Source organism: Gouania willdenowi, chromosome 21 (genome assembly GCF_900634775.1).
Source record: "Gouania willdenowi chromosome 21, fGouWil2.1, whole genome shotgun sequence".
In the NCBI taxonomy this organism is placed as follows: Eukaryota; Metazoa; Chordata; class Actinopteri; order Blenniiformes; family Gobiesocidae; genus Gouania; species Gouania willdenowi.
Window position 1 is genome coordinate 6,169,474 of NC_041064.1, and position 27,870 is coordinate 6,197,343.

Here is a 27,870-nt window from a genome sequence, read left to right on the forward strand (position 1 = left end):
AATTCGGCCCGCGAGAGAAAGCAAACATGACAGAAAAAACGTATCAATGTGTACAAAATAATTCTCAGCCCCTCCAAATATACATGCATATAAATCTACAATTTACATTACATGATTACAGTCATTTTTTAATCTAAAATTGATGAAAACAACTATTTTTTTCCCAAATTCTGCAAATTTCCTAAATTTAATCTTTAAAATAAATAACAATTGATCATAATATCAAGGACATATAAAATAATTTAAGTTTAAGGTCACTTAATGCTTGGATATTGGCTGTCTCTTATATACTGTATGTGCAATTTCATTTTTTTTTATGCCCCACATCAAGTGGTCCAGTGACCGGTACTGGTCCGCAGCCCAGTACGTGGACCCCTGATAAGCAGGTTTAGATGACAAATTTTTGCAAAACTCTCGCTTGCAACTGGTGGCCCAGGGGCCACATGTGGGCCTCAGTCTCAGATTATGTGGTCCCCAAAGTAAAAGCCTCAAAAAATGACATAAAAATAAACAAAACCATGCAAAAATGTACAAAATGACTCCAAAAACAAGGAAAATTTCACAAAATTACTAAAAAAATGCACACAAAAAAAAACCAAATTCTAACAAAAACACAAACTCTTTGTGTTTTTCTGTATTAATTGTCAGGATGGGGTTTTATTTTGTAGGGCAGACAGGAACTCTTGGCCTCCCTCCCAGCAGCTTCCTCCTGCTGGGCACCAGCTGCTGGTGATTGGTTACCAGCTGCAATTAACTGTTCTATGTTTAAATGGTTCAGTGCTGGGACGTTTACTATGGTTTGTCACTTGTTAGCTGGGCTCCGTTTCATGCCAGTAATTCCTGGATTCCACAACAGGTGTTTCTTCCCTGCTCTTGGACACTCCTCTTGTTTACCCTCGCTCTGTGTTCTTGGTTTTCTTTTTTGTGTTTTTTTACTTCCGCCTCCCTGGACTGACCACCTGTGAGCTGAATCCCTGCTTGTCTGGCGTGCCTAAGAGAACAATAAATATTGCTTTAATGCACCTGAGCTCCGCCTCCATCCCTGCATTTGGGTCTGCACATACACCTGCACATGATATTAATAGTTGATTTGGTCATTATTCTGAATGCTGACATGAATGTTGATAACGTGGCCCTTGAATCACACAATCATGTTTTTAATCAAAGTTGCCCATCTCTGTTACACAACATAGTGGAACTCAAAGTAAGAGCAAACTGTTTACTGTCATTTTAGGGTTTTGGTTTTTGTCCATGTTGGCATGTTTTATAGGACTTTAATACATTTTCTACATTACCGCCGCTCTGGTCTGCTGTGCCACAGAGGAGGAACCTGTTTTACAAACATTTGCAATATTTAACAACTTCGCACTCGCAGAGCTGTGAGAATGTGAGAAAATTACTCGGCATGGCTTTCACCAGACGCCCATTAAGCCCAATTACAGCGGCTACAGTGACCAAGTTGTCAACCTCCACTAACAGTAAATACCCAAGAACTAAATTCATAAGCTCTTTTACTCATACCCACGTACGCTCTCGGTCTTAATCGTGTCAGGACTGATTAGAGTCTCCTCTTGGCTAATATATTTGGACTACCACTATGTGCCTGATAGATATACACTTGATCAATGGTGACAGAATAATAAAACATGGACAAAAAAAGAAAAGGTTTGCAATTAGGTTTATAATCTATGGAGATGAGCAATTAATGGCTGGTAGGAAGCAGGGATTCTGACTTTTAATCAGGCCACTGTATTTTCTGTGCCCATGAACTGGATGATAGTCCCTGATGAATAATGCAGGCTTCATTAACCCAGCAAACACCGTGACATAGCTAAACACAAGGGATCTAGTCACACCAGGGTCATTCCGTGTCATTTTAACACATTTCCAGGACATCCCACGCACTTTGGTCTCAAAACATACCAATTGTTCCCTGATTATTCAATAGGCACAGTTTTTAGTTTGATCGGATCAATCATTTTTGAGATATGACCATTTTAGTGCCTATTTTGCTTCCATTTTCAGCTTCCAATATATCAGGAACTACATCATATAGGAAACAGAAATGTGGTATAGTAATACAGCTCCATCTACTCTCTCAGAATATAGAAAAAGATCTGCTATACATTCTATCTGGTGAACGTACCAGCTCTTCAAAGTTTGTTGGGTTTGGGGCTGGAACATGTTTGGGCCTTCAGTAAAAAGCAAATTATTTTTACAGCCCATCACCAAATGGTCCAGTGACCTGTACCAGTACGAGGACCCCTGATAAGCAGGTATAGATGACTGACAAGACCATTTTGCAAAACTATTCCTTGCAACTGGTGGCCAGGGGGTCACATGAGACTCTCGGTCTAGTAACTTGTGGTTCCCAAATGAGTCTAAAAACTTTCCAAAATAAGAGGAAAATACTAAAAAGTAAATAACCACCCCAAAAATGACTTTAAAAAATACAGAATCAAAGAAAAATCCACAAAATGACTCAAATCTGAAACAAATCGAGACTAATAACTAACTTTACATATGCCTATGATCCGTGTAACTTGTTCAGCTTTGAGCGATGTACATAGACTGTTCACATCACTAATGATTAATCACATATATGCATTGGTTCTTGGGTGATGGTCTCTTGAAATCATGAAGATGATTTTTTTCTTGGGATTTAAGAAAAATGTCTTCATTTTTATTTTAGACCCTTACTTTTGGGCTATTTCACCACACACAAACATTGAAAATCCTTCAATAATAACATAACAGTGTGTGGGCCATTTGTTGAAATGACATGAAATGACTCACCTGGTATTTCACCTGCTTTCATTGAAAACTTCACCCCACGATCATTACCCCATTTTAAAAACGTGTTTCTTTTATCTGGTAGCCATGTCAACCATCTTCACCTAGCAACCACATCCCTAACATTCTTTGTCAACACATCTATCTACTATTGTTTTGTTTTTTTTAGTGAAACATCTCAATCTGCCCTCTCTGACGTTATTCCCAACTGTTCCACGTTAGAATAAAACCTCTGATGTAATCACATCATTCAGACTCATATCATCTCCTCCGACTCTCGCTCAGCTACTCGTCTTTTTCGACAGAGTGCCCTGATAGATTCCCTTTCATAAAGCTTTTTTTCAAAATACATTGATTTAAGTCATGAATTTGCAGAGCAGAAAGACCATCCATCTAAGACACTACAGGGTTTAGATGTATCTAACCGACATAGATTGAGGAAATTGAAGAAAAACCAGGAATATTTGAAGATAAAATGTTTCATCTTGAAAAAGGAGTGGAAAATCACTGGCATTACCTGTTATGCTGACACATGTCACGTTGGAGACGACGGTTCCAGGACCACAGGAGCTTTTGGTAGGAACACACCCTCCGTGTCGTTGGACCTGCCACAGGTAGCAGGTGGGATTCTCACAGGGAATGAACTCCGTCAGGTGAGGGCTGGTTCCCAGCGTACTGTTAGACTCCCACAACAACTCTCTCCTCCTTTGCTTAAAACCTGATGAGAGACAAAAAGTTTGTCAGAGAAGCTGTAACGCTGCCAAACACACTCTGGGTCATTTTGGGTCAAGATTTAATGAGTAGCTGTCTGTACAGACACAACATCTTTATTATAAAAGCAAAGCAAATGGTCACCAAAGGGAGTGTGAACAGATCTGCTCCTTTATACAGTCTGTAATGTTGGTCAATGGACTTCAACATCAAAGCTAATCAACAGCCAGTTTCAGAACTTTTCATTCAATCTTGTTTTTTTGGAAGGGTCGATACACACTAATGGACACACCAATCATTAGCATTTCATCTTATTTCCATCCTAAGTTCCAGAATGGATGATGTCTTGTGATGAAAGGTGAAATGTCTTTAAGCTAAACTTCCAAGTCAAGTCGTCTCTAAGAAAGCTTTAAGAAGAAATCAAATGATGAGAATTAATGTGTGGTTTAAATTTGGGGAGCAAATAAAAAGTAGTAGATTAAATAGATTATTTTGAACTGGTTTTTAACTCGTCGATGACAAACACTGAGCTCTGGACACTGATGTATTTAATTTACCATTTGAACTAAAATCAGCTTAGTTCTTTCTATCTATCTATCTATCTATCTATCTATCTATCTATCTATCTATCTATCTATCTATCTTGCTATCTATCTTGCTATCTATCTATCTATCTATCTATCTATCTATCTTGCTATCTATCTATTTATCTATCTATCTATCTATCTTGCTATCTATCTATCTTGCTATCTATCTATCTATCTTGCTATCTATCTATCTATCTATCTATCTTGCTATCTATCTATTTATCTATCTATCTATCTTGCTATCTATCTATCTATCTATCTATCTATCTATCTATCTATCTATCTATCTATCTATCTATCTATCTATCTTGCTATCTATCTATCTATCTATCTTGCTATCTATCTATCTATCTATCTTGCTATCTATCTATCTAGACGTCTGGTTCTCCCAGCCCAGCGTGGCTCTAAATCTCTTGCTAGGCTCTTCTTTTCTGTTGTTCCCAAATGGTGGAATAAATTACCTCCGTTCGATCCACAGAGTCCCTTTCTACTTTTAAGAGACAACGTCTGAAGACTCAACTGTTCAGGGAAAACTTGATCTGACCCTTCTCTTCTTTGTCCTTAAGGCTAGAATGAGTCAGATGGTCCGTGACCAACTCTTAGTGAATATTTAGCACTGACAATATTGATTTCCATGTTGAATTGCTCCTTGTGGTTAGTTTTGGTTTCATTATCTTAGAAAACATATTCTAGTACTTGATGGCAGCACCTGTGGCCAAAGGAACTTGAAGCACTTGCTGAACTTACTCAGGGATTTTCTTGGAGTCTAAATTCTCACTTTAGACAAAAGTATCTGCTAAATGAGATTGTAGAATCTGACCCATTTGCCTATAAACCAGACCCTAAACAACACTGGATCTGATTTGATTATAGCAAATATTATTGAAGGGAAGAAAGTCTTGGTTCTTTAAGGAACACACGTCTCTCACATTGTCAGTGTAATACGTCTCATTTACCACAATATTATCTTATTGTAACACTTCACCCAGTTGTCGAAAAGGAAGCGCGTCCAAGGCTCATGCTGATGCTGATGTATTACAGCAAGATAAGACACTATTCTATCAGCTGTATCATATTTCCAAAAAGTGTTTGTAATCCTCCAACTTTACTCAAACGCCACGCACTTTGGAATGGTGTGAATATGTTCTCAGAGTTTGTCCGTGTTCCAGCTTGGCAAGTTAACCGCCAGGTTACACTGCCATTTGTATGCAAAATACGTAGCTGTGCGCTCCAGTGATTATCTGTCTGTGAGTTTTTGGCTCTGCGATGGACTGGCAGCCTGTCCGGGGTGGACGCCCACCTTGCCCCTGAGTCAACTGGGATTGGATCCAGCTTTCTGTGACACTACTGTGGATAAGTGGGTATGGAAAATGGAGGAACTGATGGATGGTTGGATGGATTTAAAATAAAAATTACAGGCCTGGGGTTTGGGTAATTTGCTGTAGTTTACCAAGTAAAAAAAAAAACTCATATTGTCATTATAAACATTTTACTACAACAAGTTAACTGATTACTTATTTCCATGGCAAGGGAAATTCTCAATATTAAAGCTATTACACAAGATACTTTTTTATTAGATAAAATCATAGTGTATGGCCTCATCAATCAATTAATTTTATCTCATTTACTCCAAGAAGAAAGGAAACTCAAAGGTCAAAAAGGGTTTTGACTTCATCTTTACAACAATTGTTTGTTTTTCTTTGCTAGACAGAGGACAGTGATTTGATTGACGTTATTTATTCAAGTATTTCTCATGATATTGGAATGAAGTAAAAATGCTTCTATGCTAATGACAATTTCAAAAATGTTCCTTTCTTTTTGGAGTAAATGATGTCCGATTCATTGATCAATAAGGCATACACTAGAGTTTTGTTTTGAAAGCAGCTACATTGTTAGTTAAAACCTAGTTTAGTCCCTTATGTTTAAAGTTTACTAACATGATGCATTTTTTATTATTTCAAAATTTCTTTATCGTGATCTTTTCAATGTTTGCTTCAGCATTGATTTTTAACCTTTTTGCAAACACCCAGTGGCTGCAGTTGAACCTTTTTAAAGCTAGAAAAGACTCATTGACATTGCTGAGATTTTTCTTCCTGTATCGTGTGTATATCAATGTTCTTCTTTCATATAATGGCTGATTTATCGGTTATCAACCGATTCATCAGCTTTTTAAGCTCCCAAATATCGGCATCAGCATCAAAAATCCTAAATCGGTCGGGCTCTATTACAAATACAAATGATTAATTAGGAAGCGATTAGAAAATGGAACCATCGCGTATTGACAACTCTTAATCATTGATCAGTCGCGTGGCTATCTAATTGTTCCTCATTTGGCGGAATTAAAACAATTGATCCTCAAATGTTAAGATGTAAAAAAAGTCTATTTTTCTGAAGAAGTTTCAAACCTCATGATTCAATCCATGTTTTTTTTTTGTGAGGAGACAGAAAAAATGTTGGTATAGAAATAAAGTTGTAGGATTAAATGGTGTCTCTAAGCCTCTGCGCTTTCCTTGGTAGATGTCTTCAACTCTTGAGCACAAACGTCATCGCTTTGAAAAATGTCGCTGCAGTCCTGACACTCACTGGAAAGATTCTCACATTTCTCCTTTCCACAGGTGGAACTGTCAAACCCCTCGACGCGCACGCGGCAAATTACATCCTTCCACCATCCATTGGTGCGAGGTGCCAGTTCAGGAGACTGATGCTGCCTGAGTGTGTGCTCCAAAGAGCAAAGAGACCGTGGATCGATTGTAGCGTTGCCCAGAGCACTTACTGCTGCTCACATCTAGACCACAAAAAACTATTTGGCTGGGCATGCCCCCGTGGATATTAATAATTGAAAGGTTTCGTTGGTCACACCAGGTTTATTTCAGGGAAACAAGGGCCGAAAAGTGAGTTTCATTACACAGTTGATGAAAAATAAACCTCCCTCCAGCTCTGTGAATCATCGCAGAGACATTACTAAAACTCCTTCCAGTAACATCTCATGTTCAATTCAATTTCCTGTATAGAAACAATATATGATATAACCAACATAGAAAAGAGCCACCAGCAATTTGAAATTGATAACTTTCCAGTAAGCGAAGCGGGTTGGGTGGATGATTGTACCTTTACATATATTAGCAGATTATATCATTTTATTTAGATGTAAAGAGAAATAAACGAGGAAAGAAAATAAGAGAGGGTTTTCTGCAGAATTAGGTTATTACTGTAGATACAGTAAATCACAATGATGGCCTGGATCATCTGTGATTGAGCTCTAGCCAACTAGAGGTGTGCATTGCCATCAATCTGTCGATACGATATGTCATGATACAATATATCGCGATATATCTTGATCACAGTATCAAGAATTACAAATTTCACTTTTACAAGTACAAAATGGTCGGGGTGTCCCGTTCCGATATTGATATCGGATATCGGTCCGATATCCGCCAGAAAACGAATATCGGATTTTATTGGGCTGCATCTAAAATCTCCGAGATAAGCACTCTGATAAGTTTTTGTTGTTTTTGTCCCCAGCCTCAGTTGTTCCCACCATATACTGACAGCAAAAAAATAACTGGTGAACTTGAATTGTTGACTATTGTTCTCTGTTTGAGTGACATCACTTGATCAAGCCTTTTCTCACATTCCACACTACAAAATAAATGACATAACTATGTATGATTCGTGCTGATATCGCATCGGTATCGGCCAATACTCAAGGCTGCAACATCGGTATCATATCAGAAGTGAAAAAGTTGTATCGGGACATCCCAACAAAATATTATGAAATACAATCTATTTCATTTTTTTTTTTTTTACTTGCAAGAACAAGTGAATGTAAATAAGTTGTTATTGTCCACAAGGTTTAAAAATCTATTTCTCTCTTTATAACAAGTGGTGACTCAAGTCACCTTTATTATGATTACAACAATCTGTCCTTAAAAAAATGTCATATTCCTTCTTAAAATCTCTCCATCATTAAAAAAGTGAGAAACATCTCCTACTAGAAACTAAAATTATAACAAAAAAAAACCTCAAGGCTTACAGAACATTAAATAATCATTAAATATACACTTCAATCAATAACTGTTACCTTAACTTCCTGTAAGTTTTTCTGAACCTTAATTGAGGTTTTATGATCCAGGAGGAGTTTCCTGCTGACATTGTTTAAATAAATCCACTGTATTTGTTATGTATAACCATATTGACTGTAAAGAACAACTCATTATCTTTCAGAAACTGGTGGAATTTCTCTAATAGAGCAGATATTAGTGGATTTTAAATTAACTTGTTCTCCGAGATGCGTTCTGGGTCCCCGGGAAACCCGGACATTGTCATCTATTTATAAAATCCGGCCGGACGGTCCCGTTAAGACGTCTGAAGACTCGAAACTGTGTTAAATGAGGACATGTTTGGGTAAATCCGGACGTATGGTTGCCATAGGTAACTAATCTTAATTCAAGTACAAATGTAAAAAACAAGTGGTTTGTTTATCAAACTGTCAAATTACAATTCTGTAAACTTCCGAACTAAAATGCATTGAGGTAGTTTAACAAGGTCTGATGTGGTTCACTGCCACCTAGTGACTGGTTGTTTATGTGCTACGTATAAGTTAGTGCAATTATTATTATTATTGGGGGTTTTTTTGCATGAAAAAAAGTGAATAAAAAATTTATTTGGACATTTTTTGGATCGATACAATAATCGTGCTGTGAAATATTACAATATATTCCTGAATTGATTTTTTCTTACATTATTATTGCCAACTCTGACTTTGTGTCTGTTTCTTACTCCTCTCTTGTGATCTCAGTCTTTATGGATGTCATCAAATAACAGCGTGCCACAGGAGAGCCCTGTACCAAACAGCAGAGGCTGCTTTTTACTCCCTGGTCATATATATATTAATGATGGAGTCGACTCGTTTCATTGAGAACCAATGTTTGAGAGTGTGGGCACTGACCTGAACAAATCCACACTTCACTCTGACCCAGGGGGGCTTTCATGCACATTTACGCCGTTAGGGACCAGGTCATTCTGCCCTTTTAGCGTAGCGCTAACACACTAATAGCTTCACCGTTGCTAGCACAGCACACTGACTGAAACACAGCCAGTACTGATATGTCCTACTCCAGTAGAAGTACTGATACTTTATTGATATTGTACTAAAGTACAAGTATGTCATACATAAAAATAGACAAGTACAAGTAAAAAGTAGCTCTATTACCGGTAAATAGTACTCAAAGTAAAAGTTACTAGTTACTATTTGGAAGCAGTTTGTGTATTTTTTCTGTCATTTTGTGTGTTTTTGATCTTTTTCTTGTGCATATTTTGTGGTTTTGTGTATTTTTGTGTGTTTTTGGTTTTATTTTGTGTTTCTTGCATTTTTTTTTTGGTGGGGAGTTCATATATTTGTGTCGTTTTGTGTGATTTTACAGCCAATTTGTGTATTTTTGTATGTTTTTGGTGTTATTTTGTTTACTTCTGTTGTTTGTGTATTTTTATGTAATTGTGTATGTTTTTGGCAGATGTGTAAAGAGTACTAATGTATCCTACTCAAGTAGAAGTACTGTTACTTGATTGAAATTGTACTCAAGTACAAGTACAAGTAAGTCAAATAAATTACTCAAGTACAAGTAAAAAGTATCTCGATTAGTACTCAAAGTAAAAGTTACTAGTTACTTTCACCCCCCATGTTTATTTTTGGTCATAAATCTTGCCACGGCACCCATAAAAGCAACTGTATTACAGTAACGTAAGTACTTGTAATCCGTTACTTTCACCTGTGCACACATGCGTGTAACAGTCAGACGTTATACAGTTTCACCTGTAGCAGTAGACAGGCGGCACTCGTGCGTCCAACACTCCACACAAACATTCCAAAGCAGACAGGAAGCATCTGATCTGTTGACATTGTTCTCACCCTCAGGGACGCCTCAGGGCTCAACCTGGTGTTGCACTGGTTCATTCTCTTTGTAGCACATCTGCCATGTTTTCTGCATTATCACCTGTTACCTCTTATTTATCAGCAGAAATAATCTCATCTAATATCTTTTTCATCACTTGGTTACCTTGTTCGGCTTCCCAATCTATGGAAATATTGCTTTTAATGTTTTTGGTGCTGGTGTATGAGCCTTTTTTCTGTCAGTATACCCTTAAATTTATTAATGTTTAATTATTTTTGTAATGCTGTATTGATCCTTAAGAAAACTGACAGGTAAAGTTGATGTGAAGCATATTTTAATAATTGTTAACTACGTGTGTGTAAGCCATAGAACTATAACGTGGTTTCCCAGTTTTGCATTAAATTTAATTGGTAAATTACAAGTTTTTTTTATTTTTTTTATAGAATTTCCATGCCAATTACAATTACAAAATGAATTATTAATTATTATAAGCATTTTTGAACCATTTTTTTTTTCATTGCACCAAATAATCAAATTTTTAGCGATCAAAGGAAAACTGGAATTATAAATATAAATATAAATAATATTAAAAAGAGCAATTACATAGGGAGGCATTGTCCTTCTGGCCATTCTGGCCTTTGGACAATGCCAGTTACAATTACAAAATGAATTATTAATTATTATAAGCATTTTTTTACTGATTTTTTTCATTGCGCCAAATTATTTTACCAGGCCTGAGGTGCTTGCCAATTCTCGGGAGTTTTTTGGTATGCTCAGGCGGCCAAATTAGAGGAAACTGGAATAATCATAATAATAATGATAATAGCAATTACAATATAGTCCCTTATTATCTGAACTCATTTATAATTAAATTACGATTACAACTGCATCACATCTTTCCCGTTAAAATAACAATTATAATTACATCATAATTGTAATTAATTATTCATTGACCCCAACCCTGCTTGTCAGCAAATAATCTAAGATCCAAACATGCTGACTCACTCTCCAGCTCTGACAGACTCCAACGAAATGCCCCATTTCTCCTCAGCATCAAACACTAGCGACTGTCAGCAGATCTAACCTAAACCGACCGTGAGAAGAAGAAAATACTTAGTTTGAAGGTAATCGTAATTTCCACAGTTCGACCATTTGTGAGAAATCTCAGCCGAAGGGCAACAACCACCGTCAGCGGCTGATTGAACTTAACAGGCTGATGTTTGCTCAGCACGGGTGTGTTCGTGCAAACATCAGCTGCAATACTGAATCCTATTTCACGTTGTTAGATCACTGTCTACAGGGACGCTACAGCTGAAGAAGCACAGGGGAAGCTTTTATTTCTCTCAGGGGGAGAAAAAACAATCAAGTGTTTAGCATGTGCTACATTATTCAAGCTAATAACACTTTAAATATTAAAATGTTGTTTTAGTTAATTATGTGCAACATAGGCTAGAGCAATAGACACTCCATCATATAGTATGAATGTGTTCTTTAGCTGAATAATACAACCTAATTTGTGTCAGAAATGCCTTTGGAGTCATTTTTAATAACTTTTAACCATTAAATACAAACAGGCTGTGTTTGAAATCACATACTAACGTACTACTCATACTAAGTTTGAGTGAGTCGTCCATTAACCAAAGGGTTGGGGGCTTCAATCCTGGTTGAAATCAAATGTTTTGTGTATTTTGTTATCTGATGTATTTTTGTTCTTCTTTTGTGTATTTTTTTGGCAATTTTAAATGTCGTTTTTGTGTATTTTTTTATTTGTTTTGTTGTTGTTCTTGGATTGTTGTTGTCCCATTGTGCATTTTTTTCTCTTTTTGTGTCCTTTTGTGTATTTGTTTTTCTCCTTTCGTGTATTATGTTGTCCTATTTGTGTCGTTCTTTTGGGTATTGTTCTGTTCATTTGTGTTTTTGTAGCAATTTTGTTTATTTTCTTGCTGTCATTTTGTGCATTTACTTTTGGGGCCACTCGTTGCCCATGTTTATTTTTTAATTTTTTTTTTAAAGCACAGTGATATTATTTTAACCTGTGTGGCATTTCACATCAGCAAATTTAACCCAGGATTGTCTTTCTGGAACGACATCATTTGAATTAAAATATTTATGATGTTGAGGAACAAAATATTGAATATGAATGTTGGTTCAAATCGCCTGATCCATCCATGTCTTCATTATAACAAGGAAGTTATGACCACAAGGTTTTACATAATGTGTTTTTCTTTCGTAATGTTTCCCCCCAGGTGGAGCTTGTCTGTGTATGGTGATTAAGGAAAGGGGGCGTCGACATCCACTGACCAAGTGGCTGCCCCTGATTGGGTGAAATCACTCCAGGTGATCAGTGATAAAGACCAGCAGCTGCTACCTGTACCTCCAGTTCCACTTGCCATGTCCAGCAGACCAGCACAACTTCTGTGTTAAGTTCCTTATTGAGAATTATGAACTGTAAAAGCATTTTGGAACAAAGATGTTCTTTAAAGATTAAAAAGGTTGCTTAAAACATGAACTTTGTTTTTTGGATGGAGTGGGGGCCACACGGCTTCTCCTTACAACGGGAAGTCTACGCTACCATGGCAACCATCAGATGCCTTTAACCTCATCAAACCAATGTGAGTTACATGAATAAAACACTTCTTTAATGAAGCGCTATATGTCACTCTATGTCAAACATATTTCCTTTTCACTAGCATGTGTTCAAAGTTATTTTTATTGCATCTGCAGCACCTAAATCATTCTTTATTAATAATAATAATAAAGCTTACATAAAATAGGATTTCATTTGAGCTGTTCTTATAATTACACAAGCTAAACTCAGCCACACAGCAGCTTTCTTAACTAGGCAGGGAAATTACAATTATTTTTAGGCTTCTTTAAATTAAAAAAGTTTTTAAAAATTGTAATAGTAATCACATGTAAACCGTGCTAATAAATTCTAATAATTAAAGTGTATGTCTGCCTCAAAGGATATTAAAATGTAACTGTTTTTTTTTTTTTTTTTTTTTAATTACATCTCTTCTTTTTGTCATCTATACTTTAATTGTAAAGTGTCTGAGGTTTTTTTTAAAAGCGCAATATAAAATAAACTAGAGAGGAAATAAACATTGGTTCCTCCAATCTTTAATATTAAATATATTTATTTTTAATAACACATGCATCTTAGTAACATTAACACTCTTCCCTCCCACCCCATGATAATTATGGGTGCTACATTACTTTAAATGAAGAGAACCAAAGATAAGAAGAAAATAAACAATACAAAAAGGAATTAAGAATATATATATAACAAAAATAATTGTGAAAATAATAGATTTAGGAGATTTACATAAAATATTATTATACATGGAAAAAGAAGAAAAACATATATTTCTTAGTCTTCCTACATAATAAAAACATAAATGAATGACATACCTTTCTTTCCCTCTGGTTCGTCACAGTTATCATGCTCACAGGCCCCCCAGGGGGACCACGGAGAGACCAAGCAGTGCTGCTGGCAGGGGACGGAGCAGAGCTGGACTACCAGTGGTTGATCTTCAGCATCACACAGTCTGGAACTCACAGGCCTGGACCCTAAACAGACAGAAAAGAAAAGAAAGGGTGAGCCTAGTAACTCCTAAAAGCATGATTGATGTTTCGGTTTCCACAGAAGTGTGTGATAGATTATATGTAGAAAATGAATCAAATGGAGACGAGGCGAAAATCAATCACCTCACTGGATCTTCTCTGTGTGGAGTAAAAAAAAAAAAAAAAGATTAATTTACCACCATTTACTGCCTTCAGAAAGAGTTCAGCTTTTATAATCATCTAGTTTGATTCCCACTGCCCTTCAGTACAAGTGTTGAATTAAAAAAAGGACGTGTCTGAGTGAAACTTTTTTTTTACCTTTTCTCCTTATGCTATCAAAGATGAACACTTTCTGTACTGAAATTTTTTTTGTATAGCTTTGCACATTTTATTCTTGCAAAAAAGTAAACAAACATTCATTTATTTTATTGCTTTAAGCTAAACTCTGTTAGAGCGAAAGATATTAAAAAAAGAAAATGCAGTAATGGGGGGAGGAAAACAAGGGAAAGGAAGTCAGGGTGGGAAATTAAAAGGAAACTTTGATGCTAAGGTTTTTAAGTTGTGCTAAAAGTGAAATGTCCCCGACCCAAGACCCCAGCAAAAAGGTTCACACCCTTTTTTTAAGATTGCTTTATAAAACCGTCTTATTAGACTGTTATTTAGAATAAAAACATTGTGTTGTACCCCTACTCTCACTAAAATGGTAAATGGACTTGATTTATATAGCGCTTCATCTCCACACTGAAGCAGTCCCCAAGGCTCTTTACATATCAGCTCATTCACCCAATCACTCTCACATTCACACACCAATGGGACAGGACTGCCATGCAAGGCGCTAGTCGACCACTGGGAGTGCCCAGTGGTAGTGCCCAGTCGACACATAGTCAGGTACTGGGATCGAACCCCCAACCTCTCGATCAGAAGACGACACTCTACCCCCTGAGCCTGACAGCAGTGTATTTACCACAATGAGAAAATAATAATAATAATAATAATAAAATCAAACAAATCCTGCACATGTTAAAAAAAGTAGGAGGGAAGTATAAACGAGTAATATCTACTACTGTACTTAATTTTTATACATTAATCTTTTTATAATATACACCAAATTCCACTATAAAAGGAGACATAATTAATTGAGGTATATCTATATAATTATACAATTCATGTAATCCACTATACAATTATATGTCCAAACATACACATACGTAAGTATATACACATAAACACCTATTTGTATATTTTTTTTAACAAAGATACATTTCATCCAGTAATCTAACATCTGGCGTGTCGGTTCTGGCCTGCGGGCCATGTGTTTGACACCATTGATTTAGCGAGCTAAAGTGACTGAATAGAGTTTGATGTTAAGTTCAGATGCAATGGGTTTTTTTCAGACTACTACTACTCACTGATGTTATCAGACCTGTGAAGCATTGACCTTTAACCAGAAAGAGACGTACCAGCCTTTGAAAAGCGAGGCTTTAGAAATATATTTGGCTTCTCGTATTGAGGGGAGTCAGACCACATGACAGACTCCTTTACTCTGCCAAAATTAGAGAACCATCATGTATGCCTGTACTAGATGGAAGGAGACATTAAAGTATGGATAGATTTACACTCTCCAGGACCTTGAGGACGGCAAAGACGGACACATGGAACAGGGTAGTAAAGTCGTCAGAGGTGTGATTGGATGTAATGTATTGGATGTCTTTGAATTAAGGGCGTGAGACAAAAATCAATTCTGCAATTTATTGCCATATTTTGCTGCGTGATTATCGTATGGATCCAAGAAAATGTCAATTGATTTTTTTTAAGTCATTTTTTTAACAGGACAAAATATTTTCGCAGAAAAAAACCTGCTGAAATGAGGCCGTCCCCGTCCAATAATGTTTTTAGGGCAAAGCTGAAAAACTGTTAGTACACTGTGACGTATGAGTCCTAAAATTCCTGTTTTTATGTACGTCTTTAATATTATTATGATTGTTTTTATATGTTTAATGGGTGATCTTGAATTTGATGTACAGCACTTTGATTGAAAGTGCTCTATAGATAAATGTATTATTATTTAATTGCACTAACATTAGCATAGCACGTGAACTAGGTGTCAGTGAACCACATCAGACCTTGTTAAACTACTTGACTCCTCAATGCATTTCAGCATGGAAGTTTATTTACACTTTATTTTCATAAAACATACTGGGCAAAAGTTCAACTTTTTTGAAAAATTTAATTTGACAGTTTGATAAACATGTCACTTGTTTTTTTGACATTTGTACCTGAGTTACAGTTAGTTACCTTTTACTTGTTCTCGCAAGTTTAAAAAGAATGAAATAAACTATATTTCATTCCAATTCTTGATATTGCGATATGTCGCAGTGTATATCGTATTGTTTAGTATCGGAATATATTGTATCGTGACGTGCAAATTGTGAATTGTATCGTCGGATTCATGTCACTTACACCCCTAGTTAGAATGTGTTTGGATTGATCTGAGTGCATGTTTTTAAAAGCCTAAAAATGGGCTAATGTCAAATATAGGAACTGTATTACTTTGATTTGAACCATCAAATAGTTTATTTCAATGTCAAACTGATAAAAGAATTGTGGTGCGATGCAATTACAGCTTTAACAAGTGGAAATGCTTAAATATTGTATTCAAAATAAAAGGTTGGGGATTCAACAGAGGGAATAGATACAGGTTCAATAGAAAAGTGCTATAGGTTAAAAAACAAAAATACAGCTGGCGATATTAAAAGATCACAAACAACCCAGCTATATTACCATTTACTTGTTCTCGCAAGTTTAAATAAAAAAAAAAAATGTATTTCATACTATTTTGTACTTGTAAAGGTGAAATGTGTAATTTTTGATATCGCAATGTATATCGTATTGCTTATTATCGGGACATGCAAATCATGAATTGTATCACCAGATTCATGGCACTCGTACCCTTAGTTTAAATGTGTTTGGATTGATCTGAGCGCATGTGTTTTATTGCCTAAAGATGGGTTAGTTTCATATAACGTCAAGTTGAAAAGCTTAAATATTGTCAGAAAAATAAAAGGTTGGGGATTCAACTGAAGGTTTAAGTAGAGTTTCAACAGAAACGGTGCTTGTTTAAAACACAGTTTAAAAAAAAAACAAAAACAATTTCCTGCAAAAATACAGCTGACAAGATTGGAAAATCACAAACAACACAGCGACTGATAATGGAAACCGACTCCCTCCCTCTCAGTTTTGTTTTTTTGAGAATTGGGCATTGCTAATATTCAAATTTCATGCACTTTCACACATCACTCAGAGGTAAATTTACATTTAAATCAGAGTCTATTGAGGAACTAACTGAACGTCCACTGCGCGTTTTTGTCTTCCCACCAAAAGGAGATTTGCCTAATAGAAATGAGACGCGAGCTTAAACGCACAGATAAAGTGTTTCCATGTGTTTGAGGGCTTTGCATTACAGATATAGACATCACACAGGAGCGTTGTGTAATACGTGTCACAGCTCCACAGTCTCTCAGGCAGCCATTCATTTATTTATTTTTTTTCCAAGAACTGAAACAGACACCGTTGGAGACGACTTGAAAGATGCAAAATTCTAATATCATTTAACAAATGTTTCTAGAAATGAGAAAAGGAAACAGTGTGATTTCCAAAGCTGAGCAGCATCGGCGACGCTCATTAAAACCTCCCCAGTATGCTCAATTAAAAAGATTAATGTAATATTTAGTATGCGTGTGAGCTTGTTCCTTCCAATGATTTATAATCTTAATACTTCATGTTTTCTCATAGTTGTATTATTTCACATTTTAGTCCCAGAAGCATAGAGACAGTAGTAAGAGGCATGCAGTAAAATGCCACAGTAAGGCATGTTGGTAAAGTGTTTTTTCCTCCTCTTTTGCATTATGTTCACCTTTGGAGAAGCAGTGAGAGAAGAGTAATGAAAACACAGCAGCGATGTCTAATTAGGAGCTACTCGATGAAACGCGCTTGGCATTAATAAAAGACATCGCAGTCAGGAGAGCTCATTAGATTTTTGGGAGAACTGAGGGTCAAAACATCAGTGAGCACATTTATTTTCTCCTTTTCTTCTAGTTTAAACAACAAATGATCATGAATGGATTATTTTTGCATTATTGACGATTTGTGAGGTTCACGTTGCACAGATGGAGCTTTGGTCAACTTTTGTAGACTAATAGTTTTTGTCATACTATATTTTTTAAAGTGACAATAACTAGACCAGGGGTCACCAACGTTTCTGAAACTGTGAGTTACTTCATAGCTACTGTATAGTTTAAAGGGCTACCAGTTCATTAGAGGGTTAGATCATAAGGAAGGCCAGTAGTAACTTATTAACAGTATTCAATATTTAAGTTCCAGCATGCAACACTTTATTCTCCAAATGTATGTATTTGTTTAATTTTCATTACATTTCATAGAAAATGATCATCTTCCTATTTTACTAGCTACTTACAAATGTAATGTAAAATGTAACAATCATGCCATATTTTACAAAAATCTACCATGTGTTTTTAAAAAATGGATTTTATATATAACATACAATTGACCACACACCAAATCTGTAACACACAATATTTGTCACAATGTTTCAGTGAAAATAAAGATTTAAAGATGATAATTTAATACTAAAACGTCATCACACGCAGTATTAACTACATCTGTGTCTGTATTTATCTTCCTGGGAAGTAAATCAGATTTTAGATGGAGCTCATTGGTGACTTGAGCTCCTGAGGGCCCCCTCACGTGGTCCATATGGGCTGTCTGGTGTCCGCGGGCACCGTGTTTGTGACCCCTGAACCAGAAAAGAATGGAATCATCATACACAATGTACAACGAAATTAAAGGACAACTCTGGTGGTGCAAAAGTGCAAGTATAAAGAAGAAGGAAAAAAAATATATATATATGTATATGTACATTTAAAAAAACTATATCAAAATATTTTTTTATTCATCAACTATAAAAAACTAACCAGTAGATGCTGGTTCTGGTTTATCTTGCCATCTTTTCTTGACTTCATCTGCTGTTTCTTTTAACTTCATGACTTTCAGCCTCTCTCAGAGACAGTCTCCAGTATTGTTTGCCTGTTAAAATGAGCAGGGTTCATGTGTCTGTTTGGCAACATTTGCTCTTCCCAGTTCTTAGTTTGAGGTACTTCCAGTTTTCACTTTTGAAGTATATCATGATAGCGAAATAAATCACAACAATAATAAAAATAAGAGATTTTTGTTAGACTTTCTAAATCTATTTCAGGTGTTCAAAATCTGAATTTATAAATCTGAATTTATAAAATGATGTGAATTACCTTCAAGTTGCAACATTTGCCCTCATTTGACCAGGACATTTGCGCTTGTTACCAACTTGTTACCAACTTAGTAAATCATACACAATAGTGGAATAAACAAAGCACACAATCTAGTTGCATGTGATATGTGATGACGTAATCTCTCCTAGTTCTGGTCACATTGCCATAAGCAGGCCAGATACCATCGTACACCGATAGCTTTTGCCAAGGTCTCTTCTCAGAGGCTCTGTCATTGTTATGACTAGCACTATCAGCAACATGCGTCCTTAATTAGGATGTGGAACTGAGACTAATTAGACAGTGGATCCAGCTGTAAATGACCTGTGAGACTTAGGTAAAATAGGTACTGGGATTGATTGAAAGTAAGTGTGGGTGTTTGGTGTGTCTCTGGTGATTCTGTAATTCATATATATATATATTTGTGTTAAAAATATTTTTTTTTTTTTTTTTTTTTTAACAAATGAGGGATTTATGTGATTAGAGAATCTCTCCTGGTTCTGGTCACAAGCCAGATACTAGGGCTGGGCGGTGTGACCAAAAATGTATATCATGGTATTTTTCAAAATTCTAATGGTTTCACGCTATATAACAGTATTTATTTTATTTTTTTTCATGCATAATCAAGTGTTCACAGCATTTTCTACTGGTTGAGAAAGGAATTACTCCAGTAGATTGACTTATACTAGTAGTAATACAAGTTTGCAACAGCATCCCAATAGCGTTTTGTTTGCTGCTCCACCAGGACTTATTTCCACCTGACAGGAATTACAAATTGCGATCCTTTGCTCTGTTTTTTTGTGTGTTACTGCCGACATGCTAAGCTAACCATGTCTCCGTGTCCGTAAGTGTTGTTCTCCTGTAGCAGAAGCATGCGCACACAGACACATGCTCACATACAGCTTTGTATCCATTTACACGTATGATTTCCACCGCAACTAACACGAGTCCTATTTAGAAGTGCAACATTGAAAAGGGTCCGATCTGAAACGCGGCGAAAGTCGTGTAATCAAATACACTGGTATATTAAAAATTCATATAATTTGCCTAAGCTTTAACATTTCCATCTGTTTTCTCACCGTTTATGGTGGTATAAGTGTGTGCTATTGTTCCAAAACATGCAATTTGAGCGTATATTTCCATTTCTTCTTAACATTGTAATGTATTATTTCAATTTCAGGAAGTAAATTCTGTATTTCTATCTGCTTTCCATGATCACAAAAAATTGTAGGCCATACATGTATTTTAAATACAGATTAAAAAATAGGGACGGACTATATCTGTCTATATATATATTCATCTTCGTTTTAGATATTCTTTATAAGAAACACAAAATGCTGCTCTTGATCAAAAGTAATGGTCAAAATGTTCATTTTTTTTTTTTCCAAATTTTCCTCATGACAGCATCCATCAAGGCTTCTGGGCAACTTTTCTTAAAGTATCTGTAAAAGTACTGCAGTGTAATCATCTTTCATCAATCCCACACTTTGATTTCTCTTTCTCAGAATAATTATCGTTGAACAGCATTAGTGTCTGCCCATCTTTTGTGATCAGTGCTGCTTTTTTTTTTTTTTTTAATATAGCTCTTCATCTACTGCTCTCACAGCGTCCTGTGAACGCACTTACACTGAGGCACTGATTGATTGCTGTGAAGAAGCTCGGCTGATTGACTATTCTGGGCTCCGGTTACTCACCCTATTATTTTGAGCTTCTTTTTTTGTTTTTTGTTTTTCTTGGCCACACAGAAGCTTCTGGCAAGGCTCAAGGTTTTTCTTTTTGTCAAGTAGTTTTTAATGGAATAATGAGACACTGTGTATGACACACGTGTGCATAAATGGTTCTATATTTAGATGGAAAAAAAGGTAAATGTATATATTTTAATCAATAATTTAACTTTCTGTTATTGGATGTTACCCCACTATGCTTTACTGTTACCTACAGATACTGTAGCTTTTTGATAAACAAATGTTTGCTGCTTCCACTAAATGTTTCTAATTTTGACTCATAAATCCATGGCTGCAAAGCAGTTTGCTTATTATTATTATTATTATTATTATTATTATTGTGTATAGTACATTATTCTACCGTGTTTCAATATTTGAAGGTCACACTTTATTGCTGTAACTCATTTATAAACTCTACTTCATAGGGCAGGGGTGTCAAAGTCATATACAGAGCAGTTTGGGCTACAAATTTTATGCAATAAAATGAGTAATTTGTATATTATTGTGCCCTAGTATGCACTTGTACGTATATGTAAGAAACGGACAATATCCACCCAACAGATACCCAACAGATATCAGTCCCAACAGAATATTCAGTGTACATTTCCTAGATTTGTGAGCAATTTCTATTCAATTAGGGAAAATGTTATATAATAATTTTTTTTTTTAACTGTTTAACTTACAGTTAAGTACCAGGAAAACTGTGAGCACCTGCTAATATTGTTGAGTTTCAGTTACTTAATTATTCATGTTTTCTCACTCATTTTACTTTCTCTTCCGGCCCGAATGGGATGCTCCAAAGGGCCTGATTTGGCCGTCGTGCCCTGAGTTTGACATCTTTTATCGTCTTTTTCCAAATTTTATGTAATTATTAACTTATCAAATATCCCAAGATGTATGCCACAAAAGCTTAATAGGGATTTATTAAGTAAAACCTTGTAAATAATTGGGGTCAAATGCAGTTTTTGCTCGCAAAGTACAATGTTGCGCCATGGTATGTAAGGCCATACCAGCCTGTCATTGCCCGATCCTGTTAGCTCTTGGAAGCTAAGCAGGTCTGGGCCTGGTTAGTAGTTGGATGGGAGACCACTGAGAATTCCAGGTGCCACAGTGGGGTGGCAGTCGCTGCAGTGGTACATGTCATTGTGTCCTTCAATACACTTCACCTACATTGCCTAGTATGAACGTAGTGTGTGAGTGAGTGTTGGTGGTGGTCGGAGGGTCCGATGGCGCACTATGGCAGCCTCGCCTCCGTCAGTCTGCCCCAGGGCAGCTTTGGCTACAACAGTAGCTTACCACCACTAAGTGTGGAGCGAAAGAATAATGCCTTAATTCTGTAAAGCGTCTTTGAGTGTATATGATAAAGCGCTATATAAAATTGATGCATTATTATTATTATGGCAGGGAGAGGGAATACTATGGAACACTATGTTTGTATTAGTAATGTTTGATACAAAGACGTGTCCAAGACCACAGCCTTAAAGGTATCTCTGATCAATTTGATTGAATCCATTAACTAGGCAGTTTATGCTCACATTTATGTTCCTAATAATGTTTGAAAAACACAATGTGGAATTATTTCAAGGAGAACATCTCCACATTTGTCACCTGACTGGGTTAACTGATTACACCCCACAACACAATATGCACAATATACACAACTGTAACGTCACATTGCACTCTGAGCTAAAAAATAGTCTACTGCCCTACCCTGAATCCCTCTCCCATGTTTCTTTCCCCCTCACCAAGGTATAACACTGCACTATTTTTATATTTCCTTTTTTTTTTTTTTTAATTTGAATTACTTTTTTAATCCCTGAAAGGAAATTCAGGTTTACATTCTGTTATTTTCGTAAGCCCGAATCACACACATTAATTGATGTCAGAGTGGGGCTGCTTTTTGTTTTCAATGGGAGCATCATAGCAGCAGTATTCTAATCAATAAGTACTCCATATCACTGGTTACACACATTATTCAGCCTTAAAACAAAATAGGGAAAAATAATAATCAATAATACTTAGTACAAATGAAACAATCAGCAGTATGTATACCAGTGAATAAAACTGTGGCCATGACGCTGTGTTCTCTTTAAGGTCTTTACAATTCAAGTCGATCCCGTTATTTGTCCCTCAAGGGCCACTCGAGGCAATTTGAGCAACATCAAAACGCACATTGAAGGTAAACAACAAAATCCATCAATACAGACAAAGCAGCAGGTAAAATATCAAAAAACACAAGATAAAAGCTTTAAGTGTGGGAGTGTTTCAGATGTGTATGTCACTGTTCCTTCACTCATTCATTTCCCTGTAACAATACGTCACTAATAAATAAGAATGCAGGTCTTGAAATAAAACTCATTATAACCTTAAAGGTAAAACAAGCTGTTTTACGTGCAGAACAGTGACTCCTTGTTGTTCAAAGCTTTTGCTGTCATTAAGTAGAGGTAAATAACACCTGTGAATATAAGGCTGGGTATAGCAGTCAATTTAGCAGCACTTACTCTACGTTTATGACTAAAACTCCATGAGTGACTATGATCACGGACCACTCATTGTGTAAGTCTGGCACCAAACTGTGGCTCAGCTGGAAGAAAAACAACTGATTCCTTACCCTCCCTCCTGTGGTGTGGTACGAGGTCGTCAGGGACCTGAACACAGTAGGTCTTCCTGGTCTGGATCCCTCCTCCACACAGGATACTGATGTTGATTAGACGTTTGTCTTGTTGGCTTAGCAGGGGGAGGACGCGACAATCGCCCCAATCCGTGGTTCTCCACGCATACCTGATGGGGGACATAGTTAGAATGTGATACGTTTGGTTTACTGAAACATAGAAAGAGGCGTAATTTGTGTTGACATTTCGTTATTGATGCTGGAAGTTAGAATCTGTGAATATCTGCCAACTTTACTAAACAGTGTTAAGGTCCAAATAGTATCCAAAAAAACTGGTGACTGACTATTGACTGTGAGTCCTGTGCGAGGAACAATATATGTTAGAACGTCTATGATTTGACATATTTGCAAAAACAATTACAGCTTTTTTGAGGGCAGTAAAAATGTTTATTTTTTGCACTTTATAATACCGCTAGCCACTAACGGCAGCTGTCAACACACACACGAAATTTGATGACAAGAAACGAGGAGCACCAGTAGATTCATTACACCACCTCTGGTTCCTTTAATCACATACCATGGGCATGTTTTACGTAACATCCTTTTTTATTTATGTAATAATAACTTTCTATTCACTAGGTCATCATTAATGTGACTTATGCATTGCTCCTTTTTTTGTCAGTGAGTTAAAGTCCACCGCCGTCTGTGGGTCCCCTCTGTGTGGTGAGATTAAAACATGAAGCTCTTGTCCTAGTTTTCCCGTAAATATCCAAAAATCACACAAATTACAACAGAAGAACACTGCTTCTCTGTTTTATTTTTCTGTATTTCTGTTTTGGTTTTAAGTCAGTAAAACAAAATAACCATACCCTTTATTTGTTATTTTGATTTGGTTTTAAAACGGAGTAACCAAAGAACGAAGGGTACACAGATTTACTTGAGACCACATTTAGAAGGTCTTCTTGGTCTTATCTCGGACTTGAAGGCAAAGTTTTTCAGTCTTGTCTTGGTCTCGGCCTAGCCGGACTCTAGATTTTCTATCAATGCCAGTCGAGACCAGCACTGATCTGCTGTTCTTAAACTTCATTAATGTGGTAATAGGGAGAAGCACTTGTAACTGTTCCTTTGGTTTCAAACGTTTCGCTTTAGCTCACTGATCATTCTGCCTTCTTGGAAATCTTTTCCAGTGGCATAATTGCAAAAACTCGGCCATAAGTCCTTTTCCTTTTCTGAAACACTTCTTAAGACTTACATTAGGTAGGCCTCATTCACATGACAAATAACATCTGATTTTCAAATATTTACAATAATTCTATACTTATAAGTGGCGTTGAAATACATACTATGTTTATTTTTGTAGCACTTGTAACCCTTCCTGATTAGTTAATGTTGTAATTTGACTTAAAACTATTTTTGGACTTAACATACTAGGTTGAACAGATTCGAGATTGTTGCATGTTGTGCTTTAAAAGGGTTGGAGACTCCTTGTTTTTCTCTGTCATATGTATTTAAAAGAAAACTAAAATGAATTAGAGAATGCTCTTTAATTGTTCAACCTGATCATGGTTTTTAAAATAGATTTTTAAGGTCTTGATCTCGACTCCCAAAACTCTTGGTTTCGGTGCATTCTGGTCTCGGGCAAGTCTTGGTCTTGGATAGTTTGGTCTTGGGTACAACACTATTCTGTACTATGTGCATAAGGGAACAAGGTCCAATATTTTGTTGCTAAATTTCAAAAACAAATATTTATCAAAAACGGAGACTGCTGAGCGATATTTGGGCAGAACAGCCTGTAATAATCTTCAAAGCTTAATTCAAACAATGAGTTTTCATTAATCATGTAAATCCTCTAGATTTTGTAAATATTAAAACACTAGAAGAAGTAAATATCAGAACAATTGTTTGTTTGGTGTCTTTTCTGTTGGATAAAGCCCATCTTATCCTCCCTCTGTCCATGTCAGGTTGACGGGGCATTTGAACCCCTACAGTACTGGATATAACTGTGGATATCACAAAGTAGTAATAATCTGATGAAACTTTTTGGTCATTATACTGAAGCACTGCTTGTCGTTTTGCAGTGATCTTAAAGATAGATGATGATTCTGAGTTAGGAATACCTGGGGCACTTCAGAAGCAAATCTCCCATGATGTTGCATGCTTGCTTTTCTTCAAGGGCAGGGCACTGTTTGCCCCCACGGACTGGAATCTGCGTCATGATCCGTGACCGTATGCGGTAACCAGGAGACAAGTCGATGGAGCGGCATGTCTTGGAGCACGGACTCCACGATGACCAATCAGATGTTTGACAGTTTCTGGACATCACACACGACTGGAATGTCAGGGGAGGGGCTTCTTTGGTGCAGAGGCTGCAGATTAGAGAGACTTTGTTACTGATGAAGCATCAGAAAAGCTTTTAGAAAACATTCTGTGGAACTCCTTCATCAAATGCTCTTGTACCCAAACGATGAGATATAACGTGAAAATCTGTCATTTGTCAGACCAAACGGACTCACGACTCAGCAAAACATCTGTCAAATGAAACAGCCGTAATTGTCAAACCAAACGGCGTAAAAAAAACCTTTGTTCGTTTAGTCCAGGAAACATAATTAGCCCGTTTTTAGTCTTTGTGATTAAGCTGAAGGAAAAGCCGAATGAGGCATGTGGAAGATAGTGAAGGCTCCTATTCTTCCCAGAACAGGATACATTCCCCTCATGCCCCCTTTTTCCTCATTTTTGTTAATTTTCGCAAGTTCTTTTTGACACTTTTATCCAAATTTTGTTGATTCTGTAACCATTTTTTTCCCCTTTTCCTCCAAATAAGCTAACTTTTGTTTATTAAATAATACTTGTTTCCTTTCCACCTGCATTTTGCCTCTTTTTGGGGCTAGCTGTGATTGGCTTGATCGCCATTTAATCAATCTAACTGGACCAATACATTTTTAACAATGAATGTTTGTTTTTATGAAAGTGTGGGTGTCGCAACCCCTTGGGGTGACACACACCTGCCCTCTTGTCTGAGCCATAAAGTCAGTGAACCATCAAGGATTGTAAACCGTGTGTGAATATCATACGCGTAACAAGATACTCAGCGTTCAGACCCTTCAGTCAAACTGAGACAAACAAATCTTTCACCCGATACAAAGGTAGCGTGAAATTCAATTCAACATGTGATTAATTCCAGTGCTGTCTGCGGATTTGTGAGCAGCAGTGTAAAACTATAACAGTCTTTCACCCTGACAGAATATCAATAAAAGGTGCTTTCTGATGCAGTCTAAGATTGATTCCAACACACAGCTAATAGTGTCACTTTACACTTATATAGAGGAGTGACGTACGGTCAGTGTAATAAACATCCAGCTTTGTCCTTGAAAGAACGCCGAAGATTTAATGTCTTTTAGTCCTTCTGGTGTGTTATGTGCAGAAAAATCTATCCTATGGCAAGGTTACTTCAAACACCAGAATTAGAAGGTCAAACAAACAAAGTCTCACATATTATTGAAATTGCTGATGAACTGCTGCATTAACTAACCCACCACTCCGCCACAGAAGAACAATGTCCCACTGGGACCACAAGGAGGATTCTTTTATTTATGTGTATCAAATAAAGACCTAGTGTAGGCCTCACGGATCAATAAATACTCAGAAAAGAGATGTAAAAGGTGGAAATTGCCGCTCAAAATTCTGTTTTCATCTCCACTGTAAATGCTCAGTTTATTGACTTTCTCGGAGAGGTTTAGCACATTGCATTGTGGGATGTAGAGCAGAGCTCGACTGATTAATTGGTGCAAAAGAATAATCAGGCCTTCACTGATTAATCAACATTGGTAAATAGGTCCACAGTTTAATATGTAACTGATGTATTAACTTTTTTGCCGTGTTGAGATTCTGTGGCTGCGTGCTGTCTTTTCTGCTTCATGGTGAATGGACTTGGCTTGTTTAGTGCTTTTTAACCACCGAGGTAGTCCCAAAGCTTCACTATATCAGCTCAATCACACACCAATGGGACTGAGCTGCCATGCACGGCGCGAGTCAACCATTGGAAGTAACTTAGGGTTCAGTGTCTTGGCCACTTTGACACATAGACAGGTATAGACTGAGATCAAGCCCCCAACTTCTCCATCAGAAGACGATCCCTCCACCACCTGAGCCACGGTCACCCATTTATAGTTTACAGTAACATTTTGATCTTTTTGAGTTATCCATGTGTATTGTTTGCAATTTGAGCAACTTCACATATTTTTTCTACGTTGTATTCAGGAAATAGTTTGCACCAGTTTGACTTTTCTTTTTTTTTATAGTTAACAGTCCTACTAATAATGATGGTAAGACTTTACTTGAATTTTATACATAAAGGCTGACATTACACTGTCATTGTTATGACATGACACCTGTCGTTAGCATGATTAAGGTGTCATGAAGGCTGTCATTAAGTGTTCATTACTGTAACCCCTAACCTAAACCCTAACCCAACTAACCCAAAAAATGCCAACATAGCTCCAAAGGTGTCATAATTTAGTGAAAGGTGTCACAATTTAACAAACGACACTTAATCACTGCCTTCATGACATCTTATTCATTGTAATGACAGCGTTATATCAGCATTATGTATAAAACTTAAATAAACTTTATGCAAACATTTTTACTTTTAGTTGTGTTCTGCTTCTTTGT

At 36.6% G+C, this 27,870-nt stretch overlaps 1 protein-coding gene across 1 annotated transcript in view; it reads right to left on the reverse strand.

Moving 5' to 3' along the window:
• Positions 1-27,870, reverse strand: part of thsd7ba (thrombospondin, type I, domain containing 7Ba) — a 183,736-nt gene that overhangs the window by 107,775 nt on the left and 48,091 nt on the right. The window contains exons 3-6 of the mRNA XM_028436484.1: positions 25,320-25,568; positions 23,203-23,372; positions 13,394-13,552; positions 3,311-3,511 (exon numbers count right to left, since the gene is read on the reverse strand). Coding sequence (XP_028292285.1) covers positions 3,311-3,511; positions 13,394-13,552; positions 23,203-23,372; positions 25,320-25,568 — 779 coding nt within the window. The remainder of the gene's footprint in view (positions 1-3,310; positions 3,512-13,393; positions 13,553-23,202; positions 23,373-25,319; positions 25,569-27,870) is intronic.